A 12,814-nucleotide genomic window follows, 5' to 3' on the forward strand; every position below is an offset into this window, starting at 1 on the left:
AGTGCCTCCTCAAAATCTCTGTGCCGTTTCATGTGTTTTAAAGGCTAAAAATATATTTTCAGTAGAGAGATATTTTTACTATTTCTGTCAGGTAACAGAAGTGTTGAACAGTTGATCTTTAAGCCAATCTTATCATTTAAAATAAGAATATATTTTGTACTGTACTCGCTTAGCACTGCTCTAAACTAAGTTGGGACTTGAAGTGAAATGACTTTTGCAATTTTTACGATGAAATTTTTATTATTTCTTAAAAGTTTATCAAATCAGCATGATGATAATAATTTTATTATTTAACCAATACCGTATTATTGTAGATCAATGGGTGCTTGAACATAACCGCTGACAGAGTGAGCACAGGTTGGGACTACCGGTACAATGATTGGGCGAATTCTGAGTTGGTGTTTCAAGTCTCCGTGACAGATGATGATGCGGGTTTGTGTTTTTGATGCCAATGAGCAATAATGCGCTTTGTTATCGTTGTGTTTTTAGCATGTTGTAAGGCCTTATTTTATAACCTAAATTTATAATTTATTAAAACTGACTAGACACTACTCAAACTTCCCGCCTCTGAACCATTTACATTTAAGGCTAAAAGGATCTTAGCTTAGCGGAGTGATAATATTTGTCATTCAAAATTGTACACGCCCCAACTCAGTTATAGGTTTCTTGTCTAGGATACTATTCATACTTGTTTTAGTTTGTCTAATAGGCTTCTCATTTTCATAACAGGTGAAACAGTCTCAGCTCCACAAGCATCAGTACCGTTCACTAACAGTCCATATATCCTCAATCTGCAAGGAGCAGACAACTTCAGACCTGGTCTACCCTACCATTTTAAGGTGATAACTAATTAATAGTTATTGTGGTTTTTGGAAATAGCCACTTTTTTTGATGAGGCTTTTCAGTTGAGACCACTTAGCTGGAAACCTAAAGTAATCCTGAAAACGTAATTGCTCCAAGGGGGTGTCCGTATCTTGGCCAAATTTATAAGCTTTGTGAAACAGCAATATTAAAGTGTTATTCACATCAAGTTTTAAAATATTTTAATAAAAAGTATATATTTTTTTTTAACATTTGAGATTTAGTTTGATGTTTGAGATGATCTGACTGTCTGGATGTTTCAAGATTAAAATTGGCAAAACCTGATCGCGATTAAAACACTCTGAAGAAAAAGATGTACCCTGGCTTTCACAAACAATATATTGTTGAACCAATTAATTGTTGAAGTGATAAATGTACGATCACATTAGCATTGGGTATTCATACTTTTACAATTTAGATAAAAAGGTTGGTAGAAATTCTAACCAACCTATCCCACATCATTTGGAACATCTATGGCAATGTATCTGAGGCTATATTTTAAGTTTACTTCCAACAGTCATGAACAAATACAAAATCAACTACATGTCATTAGAGGTGTGTAACACATCAACTTGGATGCAATAGCCAATGTCATAACAAAAGGAACCAACAGGAAGTGCAGCCATTGACAGCTATTTGTTGAGTCTTTTTCTTCTAAGCGTTTTAACTGTGATGAAGTTTTGCCAATTCTTATCTTGAAACAACCAGACAGTCAGATCACCTAAAACAACAAACAAAATCTCAAATGATCGAAAACTGTATATACTTTTTAATAGAATCTTTTAAAATTTGACAAAAGTAACCTCTTATATTCCTCCTGTTGTCCATGACTAGTTTGCTGCAGGTTATGGTAAGTAGAACAGATGGAGAGCCAGGGCACGCCCAACTTGTAACGATAACCGTCAGCAAAAACAGCACAGGTCAAACTGCTGACTACAGAAAGGGATACACGACAGATTCAAATGGTGTGGCCTATGTGACCATTCCACCATTCATTGGTCACTTCCTTGACATTCAAGTAAGTTTCCACAGTAATCAATCAAAATGGTTTTTGTAGCACTAACATGTATCAGAGTGTTTTAGTGTTTTAGTGGCATGTACATAATGTACATTTTAGGTGGTCTCTCTGTAACTGGTTTATCTGGGTGGTCTATCTGAGCATGCACAAATTTTTAAATCAATTTGAGATTCATTTGGATTGTTAGGTACTCTTTGGTATAGTTGAAAACTCTGCGCCAAGTGTCAAGCTAGCTCTATAATTTTATGTATAAAACATTTCGCTAACAATATGTTAGCGAAATTGCAGTTTATTAGATACACTTTGGTCTGTGTGTCAGAGGTATCTCACGCTGAGCGTCAGAAGCACTGTGCATTGTATGTCAGAGACATCGTGCACTGTGTGTCAGAGACACTGTGCACCGTGTGTCAATGACACAGTGTCATGTGTCAAAGGTACTGTAAATCAGGTATCAGAGACACTGTGCACTTTGCTTCAGCAACATAGTGTCATGTGTCAGAGACATTTCACCTTGTGTCAGAGGCACTGTGACCTGTGTCAGAAACTTTGTGCAGTGTCAGAAACTAAATTTGTGCTGTATGCGAGGATTATTTTATAAAAACTAGGCTGCGTTTTAATTACATAAAGTGTGTAATTCATAGACAGCTGGTGAGGCTCCTTGTTTCAGAGAGATTGCTCACAATATTTGTGTCAGATATGTTCAATACAGTGTATAAATAATTGACAACTGACTTATCTGTTTTTGTAGGCTTCCTTAGAAGGCACTTTCGGATACCCGACGTTAACTGCCAGCCTAGCACCTACAGCATGGTACTCACCAAGTGGTTCTCACCTACAGATCGTGCCTTTGAAAGACAGCAATTCTATTATTTGTGGCAGCTTACTCAAGTACAGAGTGCAGTACAGTACAAGCACCTCAGGACCTGTTACTGTATACTACAAGGTCTGTCATAACTCTCTACAACATTGGAGTATATTGTATTTGATGACTAATATAGAAGTCAAACTTAGGTTTTAGTTTGACTTTATTTATTATTGACTAGTAATAATAAAATTCAAAGCTTTTATTATTACTTATGACAGTCTAATGTGCTGGTAGAGATCGGCGGATGTTATAACTACGCATACAATTATTCTGCAATGCCAGGGGGCAGTCGATCGGTGCACTTGTTGATGTTTTTAACCCTGCCCACCCTTGTCAATGTGTGTCAGTATCTTGGGGCCATTGTTTTTCAACAACAGGAAGAAATGGCAAAAAAAATGTATTTCACAGTTTTTTCGGCTAAAACGATAAAGATTTGTATGATTTTAAAAGTTTTTGAAAATTTTTACATCATGTTTGTTGAGTATACATTCAGCATTGTTTTATGACTGAGAACAGTCCTAGAAAATATGTTTAGTATTATATGATACTTCATCTGCCTCACAATCATTCTTGAAATACCAACAAACAAGTCGTATCAATTTTTTCGCGCGATATAATTCCAGTAAAATTGTTATTATACCGAAAGAAGTAGATTAAGATATTTGAAAACGATTAAAAATGGAAGTAAAATGTTCAGTCTAATGCCCTGTGCAAGAATTAATTTGATTGGTTCATGCTGTTACTTGGAAAAAGCATTTGTAAACAGAGCCATGTGGGAGCTGGTATTTCAGCCATTCAGGCTTCTGACACACCTAGTGTGATCAAGATTCAGCGGGTTAAGAGTGTCGGTGTATCATGGTGGAAGTGCCTAGTTTGAACCTTGTATGTTACAATCTTTTTGCTATCTGCTAACTTTTCGGGCAAACTGGTGAATGAACGCAGCTCTTAGGAAAAAATTATTTCAGCTCAAATATTGTTTTAGTTGTCCTTTTTTATTTGTACAAGTATTTAATTTATTAATTGAATAAGTGTTAATTTATTAATTAAAATTCTTTTTATTTCATCTTTATTTATGGCTGTTGATATTTGTCAATATCGGTCGATATTTACGACTGTCGATATTTGTCGATATCTGTCGATATTTACGACTGTCGATATTTGTCGATATCGGTCGATATTTACGGCTGTCGATATTTGTCGATATCTGTCGATATTTACGACTGTCGATATTTGTCGATATCTGTCGATATTTACGACTGTCGATATTTGTCGATATCGGTCGATATTTACGACTGTCGATATCTGTCGATATTTACGACTGTCGATATTTGTCGATATCGGTCGATATTTACGACTGTTGATATTTGTCGATATCGGTCGATATTTACGACTGTCGATATTTGCCGTGTCAATGCATTTTTTTGCCTTGTAGTTGGTTGGCCCTGGAGACATCACTGCCTCCTTCAAACAGTCAGTGACACTCACAACACTTACTTTACTCAGTGCTAAGGATCCACTTGTTTCATGGGATTCCACAAGCAGTTGGCAGACAACTCCTATACGTGAGTAGATATCCTCTACATCTATGGGTTTTGTAGTATGCAAATATTCTTGCATATTGCACAACATATAATAAACTAACATTATTTATTGTTGTATCTGTGTAGGAGTTATTAGATGAAAGTGAGGCAGGGTTGCATTAAACAAAGCCATCGAGTAATATTTCAAACAAAATTCTACATAGGGACTTGGTCATGCGTTGTCAAGGCTACTATAATCTTCACAGCTGAGTTTGGGGCAGTCTCCATGCAGCCCTCTTCAACAATATTAGCAATTTTAAAAATACTCAGCCACCGTTTTTGCTTTTATTTTTAGAAGCAAACCTTGCTGTCAGGAGCAAACCTGTTGACCCAGCTCAGCCAGGTAAGATCTCTACATTTACATGTATTAGTCTTTGCTGTCCCAGGAAGTATTTGATATTATGTTTTCTGGGTTAGTATTTTCATTGAATCAACAGTACAGCAGAAGCAAATGTGCAATAATGTAAAAACTTGATTCACTGATAGTATATTATCCAATCAAACTTTAGTGTTTGATGACTAAATGAAATTGAGCAGGATTAATATCATAGGCTTGCAGAAATAGTACAGAGCTGGCGAAAGTATAGAGCAAACAGGAGGCACGAAATGCTATTTGGTAAAATAGACTCGTAAATAAGACAGTTGCATGTACGCTTTTATTTAGACAAGGGAACACTACCTGTCAACAGGTTGCAAGCACCTGTTGACAAGGGAACGCTACCTGTCAACAGGTTGCAAGCACCTGTTGACAAGGGAACGCTACCTGTCAACAGATTGCAAGCACCTGTTGACACCCAAACAATGCATGGCGATCAGCTATAACTGACTGGTGCAATGATGTTATATTTACCATAGATGTAACATTCAATTAATTTAAAAAAATTAAATGGTAACACTAGCATGCAGATGTAATGTCAAGGACTTATTCTTCCACACAACCATCGGAGCATGTAATTTTGTTTACCAAGTCGTTTTGCTACACAATTTTATTAATATCAAATAGGCTGAGCTGTCAGATTCAACTTTATGGATGTAGGAATTTTTCAAAGCATTGTTTTTATGCAGTGTTCAATCCAGGAGTGTCAATCAAGACTGCCACACACAAAGGTTCATTTACTGTGAACTTTCGTGTGACCTCTGACCTTTCTCCACGCAGCCACCTCCTCGTCTACTATGCAAGGGCTGATGGAGAGGTAGTTGCTGATAGTATAGCTCTCGATGTGCCAGAGTGTTCAGCCAATAAGGTGAGTATTATCTGTCCCATGACTTCCTGCTTGACTGTTTATGGCACAAATATAACCTATAAAATAGCATACTTGTGCTAAAAGTTATAACTTTACCAATAGCAATGTAATGTTGGAATGCTAATAAATCAGTAGCGTATGTTTTGTACGAATCTATATTTTTTGGCTCTGGGTTATAGCTTAAAAATTTGAGTAAATTGCCATTTCTGTAGATGCTTGTTCTAAAATGTTCTACCTGTTAGGTAAGCCTGCCAGTGCAATCTAGTAATGGTAAGGTATACAGGAGAAAGGAGCATTCTCTCATAGTCACTATTATATTCCAATTCACATTAGACTGAGAACTGTTTCTAGTCTCTTAAGTTTTTTGGGTAAATAGAAAACGTATGCTATAATTTTCCTTGAACTTTATCTCCATCTGTCCAATGGTATCCACGTGTTGCGCAGGTTGGCCTATCACTAAGCAGGGACATAGTGAGCCCAGGGCAGTCCGTCCAGTTATTACTAACAGCTAGTCCAGGCTCTACGTGTGGCTACAATATGATGGACAGAAATACGTTCACTCACTCTACTGAGAGTTACCCCACCTTGGCATCTGTTATTAAACGTATGGAACGATATCTTCTGCCTTCTACATCGTAAGCATCTACCACTGTTCATGCTTGTATTACTTGCTGTTGCATGATATTTGATTAAAACTTTTATAAGACAATGTACGTTAGCTTTGTCTCTTTGTTGCTTAGCAAGTCACAAGGAACAGAAGATTAACTTAAATTAGAATAATTAGCTCAGCCAACCACTCGCCAGGGCCTGCAATCATGTGACTTCCTGTGTTTTATTGATCCGATCTTAGTTGACAAATATTGTTTCCTACATGGAATATTTATTACTATTGTCAATCGCTTATCAGTTATATAACTTATTATATAACTGTTATAAGTATTATAAGTTAAATAAAAAATAACTAAAATAAATTAAATAACTATTATAAGTTATTATATTACTAATCATTTCAATGTCATTTTTTATTACGGATTCAGTGTTTCTACTATCGGCAGGCTGAAAAGCAGGCCATGTGTAAGCATCATGTTTTAATTCTACAATGAAGGAATGAGAGACGGTGCACTTGTCCTAACTTCTCATGCAAAGGTCTCATTCACCTTCTCGCTCAACTAATCATGAGCTTTTGGTCGATAGACTACAGAAGTAATATCGATTGGGACTTGGTTATACCTGCTTGCCAAGATTTTTTTCAATGTAAGGCCAGTACCAAGCATAGCGTCATCGTAAAAATTATGACTGCTCACCAAGATTTTAACATTCTTGTCATGAAGGATGAATTTAAAGAGAAAATCATTTATTTGTAGATCAGACCTTTCATGTCTATATTCCATGTTGGTGGGCCAGCAAGTTCACTCAGCTCTGGCCAGAGGATTTAGTTGCATGCATACTAACAACTAGGTTATACTAACAACTAGGTTATACTAACTTGTTAAGTATAACAACTAGGTTATACTAACTAGTTAAAATGTTTTTTATTGTTTTTACTATTTTCTCTGCACTTTCAGCTTACCAACTTATCTTCCTCTTAACTTTTACTGTGGAAATCTTCATGGTGTCCCAGCTGAATATCCAGGGTTTGCGTCATATTGGGAGAAACCAAGCCTGTACCGTCACAGGGATGCCCACCAAGGATTTGTCAGAAGTGGGCTGGTGGTTTCCTCTACACTACATGTGCGCTCCGCTCCTTGTAAGCGTATCTACTACAGAACGCGTAAGTGATCCTTAGTTTTTTAATAGTAAAAGATGAAACGCACATCTGACATTTGCTTACCCGGAAGAGTATGTTTATCTCTAATGAAAGCGGCGAAACCGTGACACTTTTTGCAGGTGTCTGCTGGCAACCATACAAATGAGATGTATTTTATAATAAAAAGTGCTATTCTTTTAAGCTGCAAACATGGAGATTTATTGCTGGTCTATGAAAGGCTTTAAGTAGTAGAAAAAAGACAAGAGACGAAAAGTTCAAGTAAGAAAATGTCTATAGGAAGTTTTTTGGCATTTACTATGTTTGTACTAGTACTCTAGCAGTCTAGTCTACTGTGAAAAGTTATCAGGTGTAATAACTATGTGTACAATTATTCTACGCGACATCAAGATGGCGAAGGGATACAGCTGGTAGCATGCTTTATAGAAAGCCAAATATCCATATTCAATTCTTGTCGGATGCATTTCTTTAATTTATAAGCGTGGCTTTTTGAGCTCTCATTATAGCAATGACTAGAAACTAAAGTTGTTTGCTTTGTGTTTTTCAAGGTACTGAAATTAAAATGAGGGGCCAAAGTTCAGGCAGTCAATGATAACTTATTATGGATACAAGCACATTTTAATTTCACTTCATCTTTTATCTGAAACCATCTCACAGCAACAAAATTGGAGGTTTGGTTAGGAGAAATATCTAAAGTGTTCAAAGAAAGCAGCTGAAATGTAAAAGGCTGCAACCTAATTTTTTTGTCAAGCTCAATATGGTTGGATTAGATCTAAACTAAGCTTATTTTTGATTGGACAATATGTTACTAGTGATTACAACATTTACTCTTTTTCACAAATGGATAGTTCACTCCAAGAGAACTACATTTAAAATTGTACAATCTTTTGACAGGAAATAGTTGGGATACATAAATTTTCAAGTACAGTTCGGCTTCTCCTTCAAACTTCAGTTTATGAGATGCGGGAATTTTGAGAGTTTCGTTCTACCATTAAGTTACAGTCAATGAATCATTTTTTGGTATTAAGACGCAACTCTGAAATGCATTAAGTGGTTTGTATCCAATAAAACCTGTGGTAGATTTTTATTGAAATTATTTTTTAGTATTTTGAAAATTGATGTTTTGCAGATGATGCCATGAATCCAGCTGCGCAACCAGTGGCAGCAGCGGCTGGAGTCTCACCACCAGGGTTTGCAGCTCTCTCAGGTCAGCTGTCTCAGCCTACCCAGTCCTCGGCCCTCCCAGGTAGCTCTTTCCTCAAATATTACCTCTATGTTGTTAAACAATATTTTTATGGTATTAAATGTTGACTCTATGGTGTTAAATCTTACCTCTATGGTATTAAATGTTGACTCTATGGTGTTAAATCTTACCTCTATGGTACTAAATGTTGACTCTATGGTGTTAAATCTTACCTCTATGGTACTAAATGTTGACTCTATGGTGTTAAATCTTACCTCCATGATTTCAAATTTTACTTATATGGCGTTGAATGTTACCTCTAAAATGTTAAATGTTGCTTCTAGCATGTTAAATTTTACCTCTAATGCATTAAAATTATTTCTATATTATCAACTGTTACCTCTATGGTATTAAATATCAACTCCATGGTATCAAATGTTAATTACAGTATTAAGGGTTGACTCTATGGTATTACATGTTAACTTTATAGTGTTAAATGTTACTTCTATGGTTTTAAATGTTACCTCTATAGTGGTTAATGTTACTTACCACTATGGTGTTGCAGCATATGGTGGAAAAGTTTCCTTCTGTTTTTCAACAAAACTGTGTACTTTGTATTTAGCCATAGGTGCTACCAGTGAGCAAACGCTGACGCCAGAAGTAGCTGTAGTTGTCCCCCCATCAGTGCCCAACAGAGACAGTACCAGAAGAGAGTTAGAGCAGACGCTGAAAGCAGGGCCCCGCCCACAGATGCTCCAATTTGTTAAGGATGTGACATCCTACTTTCCAGAAACCATGCTCTTTGATATAGTGGATGTAAAGTAAGTACTGTGGAGTTGTCTCACCATAATAAAATAACTCGAAAACCAATTAGAAGCTTTCAAGTTTATAGTAGTAGAAGATGTTGCTTTAGTTATTGAAGTTAGATTTGACATTTCACATAATTATTCTTCGGACATTGGTTGACAGTTGTATAACGGCAAGTAGCTCTTTTATGTTAAATCTGGAAATTGAAAGTCAAAAGCTTGTTTTTTTGTAAAAAATGTCATTTAATGTATAGCAATGTTTTTCAAATTATGAATCAAGTGTTATCATGAATAAGTAGCTCAGAGAGAAGACAACTTTTAGTTGACTGTGTACTCTAAGTAAATTACGTATCTGGTCAGACCAACTTGGTTAATTTAAATATTGGTACATGAAGTGATTTTTACTGTTTTTCATTTTTGCTTTTAAATTTTTATTGGATACAATCTTTACCTATTGCTGATAAAATTTGCCTTTCAACAGTGTAATATTTTCTGACAGCCCTGCAGGCAACGCAAGTGTACAGGTAACAGTACCTGACAGCACGACCCAGTGGATCGGCAGCGCTGTTTGCTCTGATAATGAGGATGGGTTGGGTATCTCCACTCCCATCACTTTGACTGCTTTCCATCCATATGTAGTCTCTGTTTCATTGCCATCTATGACAGCATTGAGAGGGGAGATAATTCCTGTTAAAGTTACTATTACCAACTACCTGGGTGCTTGTCTTGCTGTAAGTATGAGCTTTTTATTCAGTTTTGTCTACTCCATAGGTAGTAGAAAGTAGTGGTAGTGAGGGTTGTGTCTCTCATATCTGTACTAATAAATATGTGTACACGTGTCTATCTACATATTTGTTGTCGACTGCATCCAATCTTTGCTTGGAGATGATCTATATCATAAGGTATACCAATATATTTTGTTTCAAAAAGTTTCTAACAACCACCTGCTTAAATAACCATCTGATTGACAATGAACAACATTTTGGGCATTGCTAGACTTACTGCAAAGTTTTTGACACTTTTTAAGTGTCAAAAGTGACAAGTGTCAAAAGTAGCCTAATGTTTTCCAGATTAGTACCAACTTGGAATGGTAGTTAATTTATTAAAAGTATATTTTTTTAAACAATGATTGCTGTTTTCAAACAAAAATGCAAAATTTCATATTTCATCTAACTAAACCTAAACAAATTTTTATCAGAGTTTTAAAAAAACAATTGAAATATATTTTAAAAAACAATTGAAAAGCTTTGAAGCAATTGAGCAATTAACCGCTGAAGGCTCTTCTGGATACCTCCAGCTTACTCTAACAGTATGCATGACAAAATGTTATGAAAAATAATAATGCAGGGCAGTAAGCATTGGTCATATTCGAGTTCACAACTTGGAGTTATCTTTCACCTTCTAGTTTCAGCAATATCTGGCTGACGCCTTAATTAGGCCTTCAAAGACTTTCGAAGGTACTCAATAAAATATTTTAGAAGACAAGGAAAGTGTTTGTCATGTAGCAAGTTTTTAGTTAGCATAGTCTTAGAACATTTTAACAATTACGAAAACCTCAGGTCATGGCTCAGGTCTTGATCTATATTGGTTTTTCTAATGATTGCCAGGCATGGGATTGTTCGTTGTCAACAGCACCTACCTGAACCTCAATCAAGCCACAACTATTGTAATTCTCCTGCAATTGATGGTGTGTGTTTGTTTGCATGTAGTGTTGAGGTTAGCATGAGTATACAGAGTCCTTTCAATCTCACTAATACTAAGAAAAAAAGTAGAACTTAAATGAGTGGTGAGTAGGGTATGTAAAGCAACTAGTAAGGGAGGGAATAGAATAGATTAAACACTGTATATACATGTGGTAGGAAAAATAAACATTTGATTTGACAATTGAACTAGAATTTGAATTAATTGATTGTACGAATAGATCCCCCCAACGTATACCTGAGAGCCCCTGGTATTCTAGTTAGATACCCCTACAATTGTGAGAGTTCTAGCGCCTCACATCTACCCAATCACATATTACTGCTGTACATCGATGGTATCTTTTGCTGTGTGCTGTTTTTGTTGTTCCTAAAAATATGTATACCTATTTTTTTATGTATTCTATTCCTTCTAACTATGTATTATCAATTAGTGACACTAAGTTATTAAAGCTAAGTCGCTGATGGTCAGAGGTTTAGTTGCAAAGCCTAACACTAACAGACGTAGGTTCAAGACGCATACATTACAGTTTTTTGTTAGTGAAAGCATCCGGTTATAAATGCTGCTATGTTAGTATTATAGTTATCATTAATATCGCTAGTAGTGTGTTTATTACTTACTAACAGGACCAGCGGTATCTTAGCTTGTAGTCTGAGGTGTTGATATGAACAGTTTGAGGTTGTGGACCACTGAGGGTTACTTTTCACTACAAGAAAAACATCGTAAACCCTTATGTTCTGCACAAATCTAAATCATAAGTTCAACAAATATCAGTTAGCCAGATTGATTGAAGTGCTTGCATTAAAACTTTTTTGTGACTCAAAGGCTATATTTTCTGAATCACAGGCTACAGTTTATTTTTTCAGGTCAATGTCGCTCTCCAGCCTTCAACGAGTTATATGATCATTGGTGAGCTGATGTTAGCGACAGAGCCTAGTCTGTGCATCTGCGCGGGAGGTTCAGCCACCCGCACTTACAACATATTTTTACAAGAAATCGGAGAAAAAATTCCTATCACCGTCACTGTAAGTGGTGTTTGCGTCAAGGTATTTATTTAGTTTTATCAGATGAGTAAATGTAAAGCTTGCTATTGCCAAATTTTCTTGCAATTTTGAGGAAGTCAGTTTGTGGTGAAAGTAGTCACACATTAACAGAGCTTCAACAGCCATGGTTAGAATCAATATTATTGGTTCCAAAAGTAAAGGTAAACTGCAAAATGTGAATTGCTTATTTTATTCTAAAAATGCCAAATAGTTTTTATATCTTTAAAACGGCAATTTCTTATTATATCTTTGAAATGACAATGTCTTGTCATCTCTGAAATGTCAATTTCTTGTCATACCTGTCAGACTCCTACAGCTAAGAATAATCTTCTGTAGAGAAGAGCATTGCTTATTCGTATAATTGGGCCTTAATAGTGCGGTTTAATCTAGTTCACTGTAAAATTCTCAAAATATTTGATGAATTTGTTTTGACAAAAACTGTCTTTTGCTTTATTTTGTCTTGCACCTTGAACATCATATTACATACCTGTAGAGTGTTCAAAGATTTTTCTAACTTTTTTGGTACATCTAAAGAATCTTTGAGCTTTAGATATATCAACAAATACAACAGTATTAGACACTTCTATTAGTTCTAACATAAATTCTATTTAGTTAATGAGTTTTATTAATGTAAATTTAGCTTTTAAAACAATTCAATGCTCTAAATAATAGTATTTTGGTTGTTTTTCGCAACCATGTTTTAAAGATTTTTAGAATGTAAAGACCTGGCCATCCAGATTAAAGATCTGGC

General features: G+C 35.7%; 1 protein-coding gene across 1 annotated transcript in view; it reads left to right on the forward strand.

Moving 5' to 3' along the window:
* LOC137404839 (ovostatin-like) overlaps window positions 1-12,814 on the forward strand; it is a 45,488-nt gene that overhangs the window by 13,341 nt on the left and 19,333 nt on the right. Inside the window, exons 9-21 of the mRNA XM_068091066.1 lie at window positions 315-432; window positions 730-839; window positions 1,706-1,879; window positions 2,628-2,822; window positions 4,177-4,306; window positions 4,620-4,667; window positions 5,390-5,568; window positions 6,013-6,203; window positions 7,134-7,339; window positions 8,463-8,579; window positions 9,139-9,337; window positions 9,822-10,053; window positions 11,887-12,045. Coding sequence (XP_067947167.1) covers window positions 315-432; window positions 730-839; window positions 1,706-1,879; window positions 2,628-2,822; window positions 4,177-4,306; window positions 4,620-4,667; window positions 5,390-5,568; window positions 6,013-6,203; window positions 7,134-7,339; window positions 8,463-8,579; window positions 9,139-9,337; window positions 9,822-10,053; window positions 11,887-12,045 — 2,058 coding nt within the window. The remainder of the gene's footprint in view (window positions 1-314; window positions 433-729; window positions 840-1,705; window positions 1,880-2,627; window positions 2,823-4,176; window positions 4,307-4,619; window positions 4,668-5,389; window positions 5,569-6,012; window positions 6,204-7,133; window positions 7,340-8,462; window positions 8,580-9,138; window positions 9,338-9,821; window positions 10,054-11,886; window positions 12,046-12,814) is intronic.

Source organism: Watersipora subatra, chromosome 9 (genome assembly GCF_963576615.1).
Source record: "Watersipora subatra chromosome 9, tzWatSuba1.1, whole genome shotgun sequence".
Taxonomy (NCBI): domain Eukaryota; kingdom Metazoa; phylum Bryozoa; class Gymnolaemata; order Cheilostomatida; family Watersiporidae; genus Watersipora; species Watersipora subatra.